The sequence below is a fragment of the Monodon monoceros genome, unplaced genomic scaffold (genome assembly GCF_005190385.1).
Source record: "Monodon monoceros isolate NGI ecotype Baffin Bay Population unplaced genomic scaffold, NGI_Narwhal_1 Super_Scaffold_5, whole genome shotgun sequence".
Lineage (NCBI taxonomy): Eukaryota > Metazoa > Chordata > Mammalia > Artiodactyla > Monodontidae > Monodon > Monodon monoceros.
The window spans coordinates 48991282-49010815 of NW_021703782.1; the positions used below are offsets into that span (position 1 = coordinate 48991282).

A 19534-nucleotide genomic window follows, 5' to 3' on the forward strand; every position below is an offset into this window, starting at 1 on the left:
GGACTTGAGGACACGGGGAGGGGGAAGGGTAAGCTGGGACGAAGTTAAGAGAGTGGCCTGGACATATATATACACTAACAAATGTAAAATAGATAGCTAGTGGGAAGCAGCTGCATAGCCCAGGGAGACCAGCTCAGTGCTTTGTGACCACCTAGAGGGGTGGGATAGGGAGGGTGGGAGGGAGACGCAAGAGGGAGGAGATATGGGGATATATATACATATAGCTGATTCAGTTTGTTATACAGCAGAAACTAACACACCACTGTAAAGCAGTTATACTCCAATAAAGATGTTTAAAAAAAAAAAACATATTGTGGTGGGGAACCCAAAACAAACTTATGACACTAAATTCTTCCCTTTTCGTCTAAATGGCTTTTGACTCTGAGCCACAGTTAAATATAATCTAAACATGCAAAACCACAAAATTTTATGCAACCATATTTTGACGTCATTAAAAATGAGATGCAGTGTTATTTTTATTGAGAAGCTGTGGATGAAGCCAACTTTGTAAACTGCTAACAAGAGGCAGAAAGAATATGGCTCCCTGATGACATACATCATCCAGCATAAATTATCAACCAAACTAAAGTTTGACCTAATCCCTAGACTTCCATTATACATAATTCCTTATTGTCTAAAACATGGCTCTAACCTACTAAACTGATTTGTACTACTGTTTGTACTGCTTTCCTACTAGAAAAAACCCTTTATATTATTTATATTCCGGAGTGTAAATCCTCAAATCAAAACAGAAAAAAACTGAAATACCAAAAATCTAAAGTACTTGACTGTTAAAAACCAATACTTTCCAAGGAAAAATCAGAATCACTTACCTAGCTGTGTACATTTTACAAACAAAACATTTTCTGGTCCACAGCCAATGCTTCTTGATAAGAAGGGGATAGAGTGTCCTATCCAGGCAGTCATTATGATGCACAAGCCTTTTGTACATGAAAAAATAAATGACACTGTAGTGCAAATTTTTGTGATCCGTAATGAAATATATCCTTACCTCAAAATTAACAACACAGTAGGTATATTTTTCAATTTATTGTGTTCCACAAAACACTTTCTCCAAAACAGCATTTGGGATTAAACAATGTTTTCTTTCCTGTGAAACTTCCCAAATCCCTTTTTGGCCATGTGCACTGTGACTCTTAAGAGGGAAATACGGTAGGCAGCATTTCTTGAATGTATTCCTTCAGAGAATCCTTGCTTTGCTCAACACGTAGTACACAGTCTGAGCAAGTGTACTCAGTACTATTTTACCTAGATTAAGTGGTTTTGTGTTACAAACATGGCTCTTTTTTTGCTAAAAGAGCTCTCATTAAAATCCAAATCTGGCTTCTGTTATAATGTGAATTGGTAGGACTTTAGTTTTAGGTGTCAGAATTCAGAAATTTTTGTTATAATGTGAATTGGTAGGACTTTAGTTTTAGGTGTCAGAATTCAGAAATTTTTGTTATAATGTGAATTGGTAGGACTTTAGTTTTAGGTGTCAGAATTCAGAAATTTTAAGTGGGAGTCAGTTCTCACTATGCCACTAATCAGCTTAGTGGGTTTGGATAAATCCATTAACCATGCTGGACCCCAGATTCTTCATCTGAAAAATGAATGGAATGCACAACAGTATTTTAAAGGCCCCTGATAATTATAAAATTTGATTTTTTTTTTTAGTAAGAAAGGGTAGCAATACATTAACTTCACCATCAGAAAATGATTAATAAACTTTTAATAGTTTACCAACTATTAAACTATGGAATGGCACTGAATGATTAAATCCTCCTGTAAGACAAAAATTACCTGCAGTCAGTTACATTAAAAAACTCCTTAGGAAAGTCCTACAGTGCACATGCTTAACAAGTGTAAATTGTTTTTCCAAGTTGCCTTGAATTTAAGGAATGACACTACAGCAATATGCCTACACTGTAAGAAATGTAAGGAAACTCAGATCACCAGAAAAAAGTCGACTGTCTTCCATCTTATGCTTATACTGAAGCACACTCCCCCTCATTTGAGTGAAGAGCAAGAACATTTTATAAAAACTTAAAGAACACTTTATCAAAGAAGTAAACCCATATAATTTTAAGTCATATAAATCTATGAGGTTTATGAGCTCTCCTGGCTCTTGCTTCATTAATTCTTCCCTAGAGGCAACTGTTTTCCATTCTTTTAACTGCCTCTTTTTAATTTAGCTCAACATCCCTCTGCAGAACTATGAAACTTTGGTTAACTAGATATTTAATGTTTAAATTATGACAAATGAATTAAACATCCCCCTAAGCCACAGAATTGACTATAGGTTCATTTTACTGTGTAACACTTTTGTTTTCTAGCTACTAATTCTCTCGTTGGCATTTGCTTAGGTTTCAGTGTACCTGTCACTAATTCAGTTCCTTATTTGCTGACAGAATGGTAAACATGCTTTCCAAATGGGCTACACACCAACGGGAGGTCTAGCAGTCTCAGGACATGCTTCCTTTGTCCCCTGTCCTGCTCCAATCTCTGGACTAAGCTGTTCTCTAGGTCTGTTCTACAGCCATCATTCTGGGAGTTTGCTTTCCCATCATTCTGAGAGTTCCTTTTATGTCTTATCTATTCTGCTTTGCATTCCATGTTTTCTTTTTTCAAGGTTTACTCTTTGTGTAAAGTACTTCTGGTAGCTTCCTGAGAATGAGGGCATGGGAGGTAAATTTTTAGAGACCAGTCACTAAAACTCCAAAAAAGTGGAAGCAGGGACTTTCTAAAACCATCAGAATGAGTATATCATTGCTCCATAAAAAAATCTGAATTGTCTCTCAGAAGAAATCAAGCCAAGGATAGAGCAGGGCTTATTCCTATATAATGGTCCTTCATAAATTGGGAGTTCCTAAATAAGGAAATGAATAGCCTTATTCATTAGAGGTACCAGCTATACAAAATTTATAACTAATCCCTAAATCTCATTTTAGACTATTTCATTCCTGACCACTCTAAATCTTTATCAAAGCATTAAACCTTCATATTTGTCAAATATTAGAATTACTCTTCTCTTTCCCCAGTTACCTTTTACCTCCTTCAAATTTTGGCAAAAAGAGAAGAAACCTAGAAATATAGCTGCAGATTTGCAAAGCAAAGGGCCTATCTGATATACAAAGTGGATGACTATTACCTGAATAATAGCTGTCCAATATACAAAGATACTTACTTTTATTTACAGATTTTTAACCCTTTAATAAACAGTAAAGTATTTCTTTTTTTATAATAAATATCCAGCTTGTATTGTTTGTCTTTATACCAGCACTGTCATAAAATATAATTTTTTAATATTTTTTAATGGAGGAAGGAGCCCATGGAGACTCACAGAAGTCATACACTGTCCTCGGGCAAAGGAGAAGCTTCAGTTATTTTTCTTTATTTTTGGCATATTCTACCATTACAAATGGCTCACACTGGTTAGTCACTAAAGTAATTATTACAGATTTTCCAAAAGACAAACAATAGAAGACGCAAATGGATGCAGAGTTGGTCACTGCATAGCAAGCAGTTATTTTCGCTGCTCCTGAAAGAAGCTGCAGTGATTACTTTTATTCCTCTTATTTCAAACAAACAAAACTACCTGTGCTTTTATACTGTGAAATAAAGAAAAGGAAAACAAGACAAATAACAAAATGTTCTGAGTTCTACCACTTACCTTATGTCAGTAATGACAACAATGTGTTCACAGTCTCCCTGGTGACAGTATAAGTAAGGAAAACCCAGTTTAATACACAAGTCATTGAAGGTGAAATCTTCCATCTTAGCAGTCTGAAACTTTCCATACCCTCTATCATGGGACTCTGACCACTCAATGATGGTTCTGAGGAGGAAAACGGCAAGGATGTATCACTGCTCCAAGCGGTTTGCAACTGCATATTTCACAAAAGCCAGCTCACCGAATTAACTGGACAGCTACCAACTTGAAATGAAAACCAGAGTGGATGATACATGTTGCAAGTAGGAAGAAACTCTGAATTTTTCTCTATCCATTAGAGCAGCAGTTCTCAAAGTAAGGTCCTGAGACTCCCACAGAGGTTTGTGAGGTCAAAATTATCTTTACGGTAATCTTAAAACTCTTTTCAATTCTTATTCTCTCATAAACGCCAGTTTTCTGGAGGCTATGTGATGTGTGTTATCACTTCAGATTGAATGGAAAATGTGTAACGTCACTCTTCTCACTATTTTATTTTGTTCTGGAAAAGTTATTTTTCACAAAATTGTTATTAATGGTAACTATAACTGGACAATTTAAATTAGTTAATAAAGTATTTCTTAGTTTCAATTTCTAATACAGTGAATACTTACAGCTATAACCCACATAAACAAAAGCTCTTTGGAGTCAATTATTTACAGTATAAAGGAGTACGGAGACCAAGTCTGAGAACTGCTGCATTAGAATATAGATACAGATGGCTATAATGGAAGAGTTTACATAAACACTCAGAAAAAATATACATATATACTCTATTTGCCAGGATACCAATAATAAAAGTATGGTAATACTTTTATGTAGATAACATGATGTCAGACATAGATTTTTCATGTTATGTACATAAGCAACCTTACATACACATATCCACTCCAAACAGTATACACTGGACAAGCAGAAAAAATAGTGAAAGATTAATTTACTATCAACTAAACATGAAGAACAGAGATTAATAAAGTGTTTAAGTGGGATTTAATCTTTTTTTTCAGATGTATCTAAGGCTCAACACAAGGTTTACTATAATTTCTGAAACAGCAGATAATACATTTAAAAAATAATTCTAGATAGCTGGCAAAGATCTTGAAGTGGTCTATGTATGTCTTTGGTAAGAAAATTTTCTTCTTGGGGTAAAAATGTGATTAACTTACTATAACCTAGGCCAACCAGATAACTTTGAAAATATTTTAAAAATTCAGAGATACTTTTTAACCCCAAAACAAACAAAAAACAATCTAACAAAATAATTCCTTGGCAAAGATTCTTAAGAGACCAACAATAGAATTTGTGGTGATAACCCTATTTTGACAACGAGAAACAGGAAAGACTTTAGGATTTTTGGAAAGTTATACCTGCTCAAATCTCTGCATTCAGGGTATCTTTTATCATTGTAAAATATTCCTTCAAAATAAAAGAAGGCTGATTTATATAGGTCCTGAAAGAAAACAGATGGTATTGAGAGAAAGTACAGTATTAACAATTATAAAATTGCTCTAACTATTAATTCCACATTTGTGTGTCATAAAATCACACTAATATGTTTTACAATAACGTCATGCAACTTCATAGAATATGTTCAGTTCATTAATTTATTATTTAACAGGAACCTCCTATGTGGGAAGTATTATGTTGGTTACCAGGGATAAAGATATAAAGACACAATCCTTGCTGCTATTTTCAATTTTATCCTTTTGTAGTTTTAATCACTAGGTTTGATTTAAATTTGTATATTGTCTTGAGATTCATGAAAGGAACCCAATTAGAAATGAAATAAACTTTAATATTATTTTATTATATGCATACACGGCAGTGATAGTTATTTTGGATACCAGAACTAAAAACGAAACAAAGCCACATCTTTGATGTTTCCCCAGTGTTAATGACAATGATCATGGAGCTATGTTGTTCTGTCCTTTTTTGTACTTCCAATGGGCTTTTATAAAAATTCCCGCTGTATATTTTCAGTAACTCTTAGGCAGGCAGAATGTGAATATCTATTCTTATTCAAGCAATCTTGCCCAAAGTACCATAGAACCCTCAGGTTTCAACTTTCAGACTACCAGACTTTCCATCAGAGGGGTGGTCTCTTAATCCTGACCTTATAACAGAATTATAAAAATACCACAGACCAAGTCTCACCTCAGATCCATTAAGTGAGAATCTCTGATGATGTGGCTCAGGCACCAATATTTTCCCAACCCCCTCGGGAGATTCAGATGTGCAACCAGCGCTAAGAACCACTCTGTTAGACTCGTCCTTCACCATTTGCTTAGAATTAGACCCCTGGGTGAGAGTCAGAAGACCTATGTCTTTTTCCTACACTTACTCCTCAGACCTCAGTTTCCTCACCTATACAGTACCTGCCATGCTATGCTATCTTATAGGATTGTGGTGAGAATCAAAAGCAGTTTATGAACTATAAAAGATATATAAGTTTCAGGCATTAAAATAATATCACCCTAAGATAGCCTAATTTCTCTCCTTCGAAGCTTCGATTTTTCTTTCTTATTTTTCTTCATTCCCCCACTTACAGACACCTGGCACTGGCATGAGACACCCTTCTAAGACTGGCTATGCCATTTCTTCTCAGACTACTCAACTGAATCTCCTGACCCTCTGTTTCCCCGTGTAAAATCTGAGTAAAGCCAATACGTTCTTCCCATGTGGTTGCAGAGGTAAAAGGATATAACGTACTATAATGCCATGCCTAGCTGCTGTAACACAAAATACACCACTTACTATACTTCTAAACCTTCAAACAGGTAAGCTAGGGTCCAAAATAAAGATTCTGAAAGAATCACTACTGCCTTATTTTGGAAACAAAACAAAGTTTAGTGTATATAAAAATATGTTCATATAGAACTTCATCTTAAGTGATTCAGGCAGTTTAAAACCTTTGGTGTAATTATTAATTAGAATGGGGACTCTAAAAGAACAATCTTTTCATTATATCTTTTTATTATATCATTATATAAACGGCTAGAAAAGAAGATGTGAGTAATCTCACTATCAGTTACTTTTCATTTTCAATGGTAACCAGAGATCCTCAACTAACTAGTTTCCCTATTTGTCAGCTAGTTTAGCTGACCAAGTTGCAAGGGAGGGAAATAACCAACTGACTTGGAAAAACTATAAGAAGTATAAGAAGTTACTTCTGTTATTAATCTAATGTAACCTAAAAGTCTACCTGTTACTATTTCAAATTTATAAACAAAGTAACTATGGATAACTAGTATGATCATTTGAACAAAGTCATTATCTATATGTCATTTTAAGCATCTAATAATCATGTACTCTCTTGCTATCATTCAAGTCAGCTGCGTTAGAAGCTCAGCAACATTCCTAAGATTTGCTGTGAGAAAAATAGTAATGGGGGAAAAGAAGTGTCAGAGAAGGCTGGGTAAGAAAATTTTTACAACTTAAATTTATGTTACCATTTTTCCTATACCCAGGCTTTACTTATAATAAGTAATAATAATGTGTGTGTAAAGTATTTTCTCAGTTTCTCTAAGTAAGACCCTTAAGAGACTATTGACAAAAAGAGACTGACTAATCTGAGCTATGTTAAAAAGATTGATAAATCAGACATTAAAACCTGAAGGACCATTAAAAACAAACAAAAACAAACCTGAGCAGAAAATACTGACACTGATTTTATACATATATTTTAAAAAGGTACTTCATTCTTGAACTACTAGTCTAAAACAAACATTAGCAAAACATTATTTTAGACATGGCTTTTCAAAGAGATTTAAATACACTGGCCCAATTCTCCTAGTCCTCTCACACACCAAATTCATCAAAGAAAGTATTTTGTTCAAATCTTGTTTATTGGCTGGAAATAAGATTCTCATTTCCTCAGCTACAAGAGCTGCAAGTCACTAATTTGTTCCATGATTACCAGTGAAATACATGCCAAATATCTCCCTGTCAAAAAAACCATTATAACTTAAGGACCTATTTTCAATTTGTTAGGTGTAACAATGGCATGGGGTAAACAGATGAAATAATTCTGGCAAAATGGTGAGAACTGTAATGGGTACATAAAGGCTCCTTATACTATTCTCTTTTACATGTGTATGTTTAAAATTTCCCAAAGCAAAACTTCTTTTTTTTAAAAACACTGTAAAATACAAACGCCAATCATTGAAATAAAAATCTTTCCACAGGCCAAACAACTATGAGTTCACGTTTCTAAAACATAGCTTAGAAAAAGGAGGCAAATGAAACAGGTCCCTGAACAGGCAAAGATTCCACAAAGCCCATGTACTAGAATCTTGCCGTTAATCACAGCACAGCTCAAGTTTTCACTCAGTGCTTGTTCACCAAATAAATAAAAGGGTAGGGAAAGATGTCTAAAGCCAGGCATAGTACCAATATGGCAAAGAAAGAACGTGGGGCTTTGAAGGCAAGCTGGCAATGGTCTGAATCCAGCCTCTACCACTGCTTACTGAACACAGGTAACTCATGACGATGCTTTGACCCATCTTTTTCTTACCTGTAAAATGGTGATAATTCTTTCCAAAGATCCTGTACTATCAACTAGTGTACTATACAACTGGCACACGATAAGTGCTATATAATCAGAGGATATTATTTTAATACATGGAAGAGGCAGAAACAATGAAACATCAGAAGGATAAATAGGACTATGGGTCATTTAGTCCCCTGCTGAGAAAGCTGCTGAAGGCATGAGCACTGATGTACAAACACAATAAACTAAACAAGTCTGGTTAAAAACACTCTCCAGGATTTCTGGAGCTAAGACTGATTCCCAGATCTGACTCACCACTGTGAGCGGTCATGACATGGTCAGAATAAGGAGGGTGAATTCAGATTTTTCTTCTTAACTTGATCTTATAAACTTATAGCTACACCTTGTTATTCTTTTTTCCCCCAGAGTGGAGAAACTTTGCAGAAGACTGCTTCTCCTTTAAAAGATAAATCTTCTATTTCCTGGTGTGCATACAGCCTTGAGATTCCACTTGTTTCTCTTTAATGTTTACCTTCAAAAGCGCCAAGCTGGCAAACCTGAAGAACCCAAATATCTTAAAACCACTTTCAATATAACTAAAAAACTATGCTCGTCTCCATGCCAGTCACCCAAAAGACTGGAATACAGCCAGCCTTGTGGGGCAGACAAACATATCAAATGGTATCAGCATATTATTATAAAGCACTATAATGGACAAACGAAATGGGGCCAGAGTGGCAAACAGAGGACAGTCAAGAAGAACCTCACATAATAAGTGAGAGAAAGGGCTTCCCACCCATGTTCAAACACTCAGAGGCATAAAAAAGTATGGTATGCTTGAGCCAGATAAATTCATTGTGGCTGAAAGATAAGGTGTAAAAGCAGGGGGTGAACAATATAGAAAGTTCACTTGAGAATCACCATTACAAAAGGCCTTACATGTCAGCCTAAGGAGCTTGGACCACAGGCAACAGAGAACCACTGAGACTTTTAGATTGGAGAATGACAGGATCAATTAAAAAAAAAAGTTTTCAGAAAGAACAGACTTATTCTTTTAGAGCAGTTTTACGTTTATCATAAAATAGGGAGGTACAGAGGCCTCCCATACACCCCCTACCCACCCCAACGCACAACCTGCCCATTATCAACACCACTCACCAGAGTGGTATATTTGCTACCAAGGAGGAACCTAAACTGACACATCATAATCACCCAAAGTCCAAAGCTTACTTTACAGTTCACTCCTGGTGCTCGATTTGTTTTTGAAAGACATCTTCAGTGGCAGGTATGGGACAATCTAAAGGTGGGGAAACCAGTTAAGAAGTCTCTGTAATAGTTCCAGGAGAAGATGCTAAGGGCCCAAACTAAAGCATACGGCAGTGGGAAAAAGAAGTCTGGAGCTATTATGGCAGGATAAACAGCAACGGAAAGGGAGAGTTTCATCTGAAAAAAAAGGGAGATGGTAGAATAATGAGTTTAAGACTAATTGAGCTTGAGGTATCTGGGTTCATTTATTCAGCAAAGACTCGGGCACTTCCTCTGTGTCAGACATCATCACAGGAATACATCATTGAACAAAACACAGTCCCTGCCCTCGTGATTCAAGGGAAGGAAGACAGATAAATATATAACATGATGTTAGGTAGTGATGAGTGTTCTTAGCATGTCAGGGAAAGAGAATACTAATACAGGGAAAGACCTCTCTGTCGACGCAACATCTAAAAGAAGAAGAAATGAGGGAGTGAGCCATCTGAATACCTGGTGAAGAACACTCCAGGGTGAGGGAACATAAGATACAAAGGCTCTGAGCAGGACCCTGCTTAGCATACATGAGAAAGAGCAAGAATGGCAGGTTGTTTGAAGGCAACAAGTGACAAAGAGGGTGTTAGGATATGAAGTTGGGAGGCAGACAGGACCAGATAATGGACCACAGTAAGGACTTTGTATTTTATTCTAGATATGAGAGAAAGCCACTATAGACTTTCAAGCTGAAAAGCAGCGGGATCTGACTGATACTTTACAGTATCATCTGGCTGGTACAAAGGATAAACAGAAGTGTGGAAAGGGGCAGGAGGAACAGTCACTAGGCTACTGAAAAAGTCCAGGCAAGAGATGATGATGATTTAACCAGCCTGGTCCTGTGAAGGAGCAAAGACATGGGCAGATCCTAAATATGATTTGAAAGTAGAGCCAAAGCACTTGCTGATGCCTTCAATGTGGGATGAAAAGGAAGCAAAGATGATTCCAAGGTTTTTAGCTAAGTCACCAGGTGTAGAATGAGTGTATTTACTGAGATGGGAACACTGGGGAAAGTACAGATTTGAGGAAGAAGGGAGAACTAGAGTCTGTTTTTGAACAAATTAAGTTTGAAACGGCTATTAGACATTCAGTAATTGTCAAGGAGGCAGTTGGAAAAAATAAGTCTGGAGTTCAGAGAAGATGTTGGGATTGGAGATAAAAATCTGGGCTAGGAATCTGGATGAGATCGCCTAGGGAGTATACACAGAGGAGAGGTCTGAGGATTGATTCAAAGGGCTTAATAACATTTACAAGTCACGAGGATGAGAAGCATCCAACAGAAGAATTAAAAGTCAGATAGGAAGAAAATTAGGTGGGTGTAACATCTTTTTTTTTTTAATAAATAAATTTATTTTTGGCTGCATTGGGTCTTCCTTGCTGCGCACAGGCTTTCTCTAGTTGTGGTGAGTGGGGGCTACCCTTCGTTGTGGTGCGCAGCCTTCTCATTGCAGTGGCTTCTCTTGTCGCGGAGCATGGGCTCTAGGTCCATGGACTTCAGTAGTTGTGGCACACGGGCTCAGTAGTTGTGGCTCACGGGCCCTAGAGCACAGGCTTCAGTAGTTGGGGCACACGGGTTTAGGTGCTCCGCGGAATGTGGGATCTTCCCGGACCAGGGATCGAACCCGTGTTCCCTGCATTGGCAGGCAGATTCTTAATCAATGCACCACCAGGAAGTCCCGGTGGCTGTAACATCTTAAAAGCCAAGTAAAGAAAGTGTTTCAAGTAAGAAGGAGTATTCAATTGTGTCACGTGCTGATGAGAGGTCAAATAAGATGAGAACTAAGTCTATGGTGGCATCAGTAAAGTGATTTTGGTGGAGTGGTGATGAATAAAAGTGAGTGTAAGACAAAGTGGGGGGAGAAAAAGAGAAACAATGAATTGAGGTACTATTATTAATTCTTCTTCTTAACTCATTAACTCTTGAGACAGTTTACTGAGAAGAAAGCAGAAAGATGAGATGGTAGCTAGAGGAAGATACAGGGTCAAGAACAGGTTTAGAATGGGAGATGGGAGATATTACAGCCCACTTGTGTACTGATGGGACAGCTAACAGAATGGAAAAAACTGATGATGCAGGGAAGAGAAGGGATAAATACAAGAACAAAGTCCTTGGTTATGCAATGGCGAATGGAATCCAGTAGACACCTAGATTGGCTTTTGATAGCAGCAGGTTTAGCCCATACATTGTAACAGGTGCGAAGGCAGAATGCATGGGCAAATGGGTAAATGTGGGTAAAAGACAATGGAAAATTCTTTTCTGATAACTTATTTTCTCAGTGAAATTAACAGCAAGGTTTTCAGCTGAAGGTAAGCCACAAGGAAAGGATGTTGGCAGTTTCAGAAGGAATAAAAGTTACCTTGAAAAGTGGCAGAGTGTATCGACTATAGAGAGGTGGTAAAAATGCCGGGCAGCACTGAGGCTAAGTGAGAATGCCCAGTGACGCTTACAAATAATGGGTTTGGAAACCAAGAGAGAAAGAGATTTACAAAGATTGGAGTATACTTAAAACCATGAAAACTGCGGGGAAAGCCCAGAAGAACAATTTAGAATAAGAATTAAGATGGGGCTTCCCTGATGGCGCAGTGGTTAAGAGTCCGCCTGCCAATGCAAGGGACACGGGTTTGAGCCCTGGTCCGGGAAGATCCCATATACCACGGAGCAACTAAGCCCATGCGCCACAACTACTGAGCCTGCGCTCTACAGCCCGTGAGCCACAACTACTGAAGTCTGTGTGCCTAGAGCCTGTGCTCCGCAACAAAAGAAGCCACCACAACGAGACGTCCATGCACCACAACAAAGAGTAGCCCCCGCTCGCTGCAACTAGAGAAAGCACGCATGCAGCAACGAAGACCCAGTGCAGCCAAAATAAATAAATGAAATTTATATATTAAAAAAAAGGCTGATCCTGCATTTATTTAAAAAAAAAAAGAATTAAGATGAAACCTAAGTTATAATAACACCTATATGGCTGGTGATAAAGGAATGAGCCAAAAGAAGAGATTGTGATGGTTCTTGTCCAAACTCTTATCTCCATTCTAGTTGTTCCAAACATGCTGCCCGTCTTAAGTATCCCAGTAAATCTGAGGTCCTCTGCCAGAGTTGTACCAGGTAACAGAATTAGGTCAAGCTTGCTCTATGATGAAATTCAGAAGGATCAAGGCCCTACTGTTATTGAGTAAGCAATCCCTTCTGGAAACTGTAGGTGGCCAGTCTGACACTTGGGTCCTTTCTATCCTGATCCAATGAGTATGCAGGGTTTCTCTGTCCTTTTGAGAGCAGCACCCTGGGAAACACCAGCAAGGATCATCACCAGATATTACATCCCTCTTTGCTTCGATCCTTGAACTAACAGGTTCTTCTATGGGCACTGATGCTCTCGGGTGGACTCCAACGCTTTGCTGGGGGCAGTTATGACAGACGAACTCATAGAGTTTGAAAGAGAAGAGTGAACAGCAAATTCCAATGCTACAGTGATGTCAAAGTGTATGAACATGGAATAGAGACCTATTGGTTAGACAATTAGGTGGCCTATGACCTTAGAAAGAAGAGTGTACAGAAAATGGTTGAGAAATAAATGGGAAATGAAGAAATCAAAACTGAATATAGCCTCATCTTTTAAAAGGTCTTGATGGCAAAAAGAAGGGAAGAGGGACTTTCCTGGTGACGCAGTGGTTAAGAATCCGCCCACCAATGCAGGGGACACAGGTTCGAGCCCTGGTCCAGGAAGATCCCACATGCCACAGAGCAAATAAGCCCATGCGGCACAACTACTGAGCCTGCACTCTAGAGCCCACGAGCCACAACTACTGAGCCCACGTGCCACAACTACTGAAGTCCATGCACCTAGAGCCCATGCGAAGCAACAAAAGAGAAGCCACCGCAATGAGAAGCCCGCACACTGCAATGAAGAGTGGCACCCGCTCACCATAAATGAAGAAAGCCTGCACGTAGCAATGAAGACCCAACACAGCCAAAAATCAATCAATCAATCAATAAATTTAAAAAAAAAATAGAAGGGAAGAGATAAGCTTGATGGAATGGCATAGAAGAAGAAAGCATTTACCAGAATGTTCATGAGCCTATTCACCTAAAATCACTATCTCCTTAGCTTATTATCATTTCCACTTGTTTTATGAGTGTTAGAAAAAAAAATCACCTTACTTTGCTGATGTGTTCAGGGGCTTGGTCAGGAGTGTTGCTGAATTCCCCACCAATCTGGAGGTCACTGACACAGCAAATTGAATCCCTCAGTTCCGTGAGCTTTTGACTGCCCAATACCAGCATCGTCTGGTATGGTTTGTGTTCTTTGTGCTACGAGTCAGACAGTAAATAAATCAGTGTTCACTTAGAGACAAAGCAATTAAACTATAAATCCTGTCACGACCAGATCTAAATTAAGTTACTAGTTTTTTTACTTTAAGTTATTCCCATAATATGGTGTCCTGTGTTTTCTTAGATTCTGCCTTTGTCTACTCAGCATCGATTAATTATAGCTCCAAACTAATCGCCAAAGCTGTTTACATCTCCCCTGTGATCCAGAGCCCATACTCTAAAACCACCTCTTTTATCTAACTCTCATATACCAAGCCGATATTTCCCCTGTCCTAAGTCAATCAAGAGCCAGGTACCAGAAACTAGGGACAGCCTGATAGCCCAGAGCCCACTGGAATTATTCAAGATAGTCAACCCTAAACTGTTTACTCTGCCCTGCCATGTCTTTCCCATGGAAACCCAATAAAGGCTGTGGCCTATGCTTTTCCCTTGCCTCCTGAGTGATACTGGCACTTCCCCCTTTGGCCCTGCATGATGTGGCATACCCTTTCCCCTCAGGAAATGTAAACAATAAAAATCTTTCAATGGCACTGGCCTCTAGTGCTGTCACTCAGTCACCCCCATAAATTAAAATCCTATGAGTACAATTGAGATACTTGGTGCTGTGGTCTGACTGCTCATGTTTGTCCAAAATTCACACATTGGAATCCTAAGACCCAATGTGATGGTGTTAGGAGGTGGGGCCTTTGAGGGTGATTAGGTCATGAGGGTGGAACCCTCATGAATGGGATTAGTGCCCTTATAAGACAGAAGTATGTAACCCAGAAGAGGACCCTCACCAGATGCTGGCATGCTGATCTTAGACTTCCAGCCTCTAGAACTGTGAAAAACAAGTTTCTGTTGCTTATAAGGTACCCAGTCTGTGCTATTCTGTTATAGCAGCCAGAAAGGACTAATACACTTGGCAATAAAACTTTTTTAGTTTAAGCTGAATTTTATAATCAAGATGCTACTAAAGTGACACTAACATGAAGAGCCTTTGGAATATAACTTCACTGTCTTTTAAATTTTCCTGGAAGTTACCTCATTGAAGTCAAGCAATCTATACACTACCCGCATGTTATAAATGCAGAGGTTTGGTTTTATTGCTTTTGTTTTGCTTTGTTTTGATTGATAATTTGAGATCTTAATCAAACAAGGTAATTAGTACTATTTCCCAGATAATTCATAAAAGTCTATTCACAAGTGCAATTTATGTAGAGTAATATTTCAATGAAACCTTATCAAAGTTTATGATACATGTATTTGGAGAATCAAGAATATATACACTCTGGGCTGGGATAGAGTTCTCTTTATTAGAGACTCCTAAGAAATTCCTGGATACCCCTGACCTGTTAACTTTCTGCATTTTCATCTAAGAAGAGCTGAATTTAGCTAGTTCAATAACTTCCCAAAAATTTTGAATTGGTGAAAAAAAAAAACCCACCCCCCTTCCTTCACCAGTTTTTCTGCAAAAAAAACCACAAAAAAACCCCCCGATCCTCAAGAATTCATATTTTCAGAATCACTGTGGATTTACATACCCTTCCAGTTGCTACTAATACAGAAATCAGGTATACATTCCAACAGTGTAACTGTAATCCTATTACTCAAGAGATAATTTGAAATCTGACCTTATTTACCATATTCCTTATATAAACAAGAACCCAAGAATATAGACAGAATGTCATATGAGACAGCATATGCTTGCATTTATTTTGGTTCAAATAAGGTTCACATTAATTAAACTTCAAATAATTAAATTCTTTGCCAAAAGTCACCCACATTATCTGTGAATCCAAAAGGTTTTACTACTGACCTTATGAAATATAACAGGGTACAAGATATTCACAGATAGGATAAGCTCTCCTTCTTCAATCATGTCTGCTGGATTTTCAGGCTTTTTTCCTATGGCATGTGACTCCTGAAGAAGGAAAACAAGTTAATAAGACATTAAAATCAGACACTGTGACCCAGATCAGAGGCAGTGTAGAATAAGGGTTATAAGCAAGGGCTTGAGTCAGCCCTGGGTTTGACTCCTAATTCCATTTCAAGAAAATTGTTAAAAACCTCTCTAAGCTTTAGTTTCATCATTTATAAAAAACAGAAAATACTTATTTTACAGAATGGATGCTGGAAATGCATAATAAAGCATCTAATAAGACATTTGGCACTAAGTGCTTAGCAACTGATAAGACAGGAGTATCACCTAATGCTGGTATAATACTGGCAGTTACTAACACTTTTACATACCTCCTCTCATATTATCATGAAAGCTATTTGATGGATAAAGCTTAGGTTCACCAATTTACCCAAGGTAAATCAGAGTTAGAATGCAAATACAAATCTGTTTGACTCTAAAACCCGTTTTTTACTACACTGTCACATCTTTAATCCATCAATACATCACACTCTCTTTTATATGTACTTAATAACTATAAAATAGAGGCCAGCAGGGAGGACTGGCTAAGAAGTAAAGGTGCAAAAGATGTTTTAAAAACAGGTGGTAGTGACATTGTGCAAAATGGCACAGCAGGAAGCTCTAGGGGATCAGTCCCTCCAGCAAAGCAACCATTAAGATGGAAAGAGACTGGAATCAACTATTTTGGCACTCTGGAACCTCATCAGACACTTGTATCAACCAGGTGAGTGCCTGATGAAGGAGCAAGCTGCTGATCTTTCCTAGGTAAGCAGAGGGTGTAAACTAACTACAATGGGCTAAAAACTACCATCATTTAGCCCTGTTGCAGACGTGGACACAGCAGCCTGTGGTCTTGGAAAAGGTGGCCGACACCAGGACAAGCAGTGGGATCTTGTTCTCCCAAAGCTGGGAGTAGTGTGTTTTGGTTGGTCTGGCAATGCCCTGAGGGCCTGGTACAGATACTTGCCTTCAGTGGCTTCCCCCAGCAGCATCTACTGGAAAATTTAAAGACACAGGACCCTTTGTGGAGTCAGACATTTAAGAAAATCTTGGTCAGGTCACTGGCTAACCAAATGATAATTAATCAGAAACATCAGTGACCATACGTGCACACCTTGGAGATATCACAGGTTCACCTCCAGACCACCGCAGTAACAAATACTGCAATAAAGTGAATCATATGAATTTTTTGGTTTCCCAATGCACGTAAGTTATATTTACACTACACTGTACTCTACTAAGTGTGCAATAGCATTATGCCCCCCAAAAACAATGTACAGACCGTAATTTAAAAAACTTTTTGCTAAAAAATGCTATCTTCTGAGCCTCAACAAGTTGTAGTAATAATGTCAATGTTCACTGATCACAGATCACCAAAATAAATATAATAATGAAAAAGTTTGAAATATTGTGGGAATTACCAAAATGTGACAGAGACATCAAGTGAGCAAATGCTGTTGGAAAAATGGTGCCAACAGACTTGCTCAATGGAGGGTTACCACAAACATTCATTTTGTAAAAAAACGCAATGTCTGTGAAGTATAATCAAGTAAAGTGCAATAAAATACAGTATGCCTGTACACAAGGACTACACATTGGAAAAATAGTTTGGAAATGTCACAAACAGGTCCAGCTCTCAACAAAAAACACACTCAGAATGTCTAGTTTTCAACAAAAACTTATAAGATACACAAAGAAACAGGAAAATATTGCCCATTCACAAGGAAAAAAAGAACTTGACAGAAACTATCATTGAGGAAGCCCAAACACTGAAATTACTAGTCTAAGATGTTAAATCAGTTGTCTTAAACGCACTCAATTAGCTAAAGGAAACCATAAACAAAAGAACTAAAGGAAATCAGGTTCCTCAATAAGATTAAAGATGATTTCTCAGGACTTCCCCGGTGGTCCAGTGGGTAAGACTCCAGGCTCCCAATGCAGGGGGCCCGGGTTGGATCCCTGGTCAGGGAACTAGATCCCACAGGGATGCCACAACTAAAAAGTCCACATGCCACAACTAAGAAGTCCACATGCCGCAACTAAGGATCCACATGTCGCAACTAAGAGTCCGCATGTACCAACTAAGTGTCTGCATGTCGCAACTAAGACCCAGCACAGCCAATAATAAATAAATAAACAAACATTGTTTTAAAAAAGATGGTTTCTCACCAGTAACCATGTAGATAATAAGGCAGTGCAATGATATATTTAAAGTTGTGAAAAAAAACAAAACAGTCAACCAAGAATTCTACACCCTGCAAAACTAGCCTTCAGGAACGAAGAAGAAACTAAGCCATTTTCAGATAAACAAAAGCAAAGGGAGTTCATTACCAGTAGACCTGCCCTATAAGAAATGTTAAAGAGAATTCTTCAGCCTGAGATGAAGACACTAGACAGTAACTTGAATCTATAAGAAATAAGGAACACCGGTAAAGGTAAAAACATAAGTAAATATAAAAGTCAGAATTACTGTACTTTTGGTTTGTAACTTCTTTTTTTCCCTATGTGATTTCAAAAGCAAATGCCTAAAACAACATTTATAAATTATGTTAACAGACACAAAATATATAAAGATGTTATCTGTGACAATCACAATATAAAGGGAAGAGAGAGAGAGATATAAGACAATATGTATATATATATATATATATACACACACACACACACACACACTACTGAAAAAGTATTACTAAAACTAGGTTGTTCTATATTTAAGATGTTAATTTTAATCTGCAAGGTAACCACTAAGAAAATAAGAACACATACAGAAGGAAACAGAACGGAATCAAAAGGACACACCACAAAAATTCAGTTAAATACAAACTGAATGGAAGTAATGGAAGAACTGAAGAACAAAAACCATATATGACATACAAATAGCTAAATAGCAGAGGTAAATCCTCATCAGTAACTACTCTAAATGTAAATTGACTAAACTCTCCTATTAAAAAGGCAGAAGAGATCAGGGAAGATGGCGGAAGAGTAAGACGCAGGCATCACCTTCCTCCCCACAGATACACCAGAAATACATCTACACATGGAACAACTCCTACAGAACACCTACTGAACGCAGGCAGAAGACCTCAGACCTCCCAAAAGGCAAGAAACTCCCCACGTACCTGGGTAAGGCAAAAGAAAAAAGAACAGAGACAAAAGGATAGGGATGGGACCTGCTCCACTGGGAGGGAGCTGTGAAGGAGGAAAAGTTTCCACACACTAGGAAGCCCCTTCACAGGCGGAGACTGCGGGTGGCGGAGGGAGGGAGCTTCGGGGCCGCAGAGGATAGCACAGCAACAGGGGTGCGGAGGGCAAAGCGGAGAGATTCCCCGCACAGAGGCTTGGTGCCAACCAGCACTCACCAGCCCGAGAGGCTTGTCTACTCACCCGCCGGGGCGGGCGGCGCTGCGAGCTGAGGCTCGGGCTTTGGTTGGAGCACAGGGAGAGGACTGGGGTTGGCGGCGTGAACACAGCCTGCAGGGGGTTACTGCACCACGGCGAGCTGGCAGGGAGGCCAGGGAAAAGTCTGGACCTGCCGAAGAGGCAAGTGACTTTTTCTTCCCTCTTTGTTTCCTGGTGTGTGAGGAGAGGGGATTAAGAGCGCTGCTTAAAGGAGCTCCAGAGACAGGCACGAGCCGCAGCTAAAAGTCCAGACCCCAGAGACGGGCATGAGACGCTAAGGCTGCTGCTGCCGCCACCAAGAAGCCTGTGTATGAGCACAGGTCACTCTCCACACCTCCCCTCCTGGGAGCCTCTGCAGCCCGCCACTGCCAGGGTCCCATGATCCAGGCACAACTTCCCCGGGAG

The 19534-nt window shown here is 38.7% G+C and overlaps 1 protein-coding gene across 1 annotated transcript in view; it reads right to left on the minus strand.

Moving 5' to 3' along the window:
* Positions 1-19534, minus strand: part of SNAPC3 (small nuclear RNA activating complex polypeptide 3) — a 46122-nt gene that overhangs the window by 6135 nt on the left and 20453 nt on the right. The window contains exons 4-8 of the mRNA XM_029202027.1: positions 15629-15733; positions 13660-13809; positions 5077-5159; positions 3674-3838; positions 834-941 (exon numbers count right to left, since the gene is read on the minus strand). Of these exons, the coding sequence (XP_029057860.1) occupies positions 834-941; positions 3674-3838; positions 5077-5159; positions 13660-13809; positions 15629-15733 (611 nt within the window). The remainder of the gene's footprint in view (positions 1-833; positions 942-3673; positions 3839-5076; positions 5160-13659; positions 13810-15628; positions 15734-19534) is intronic.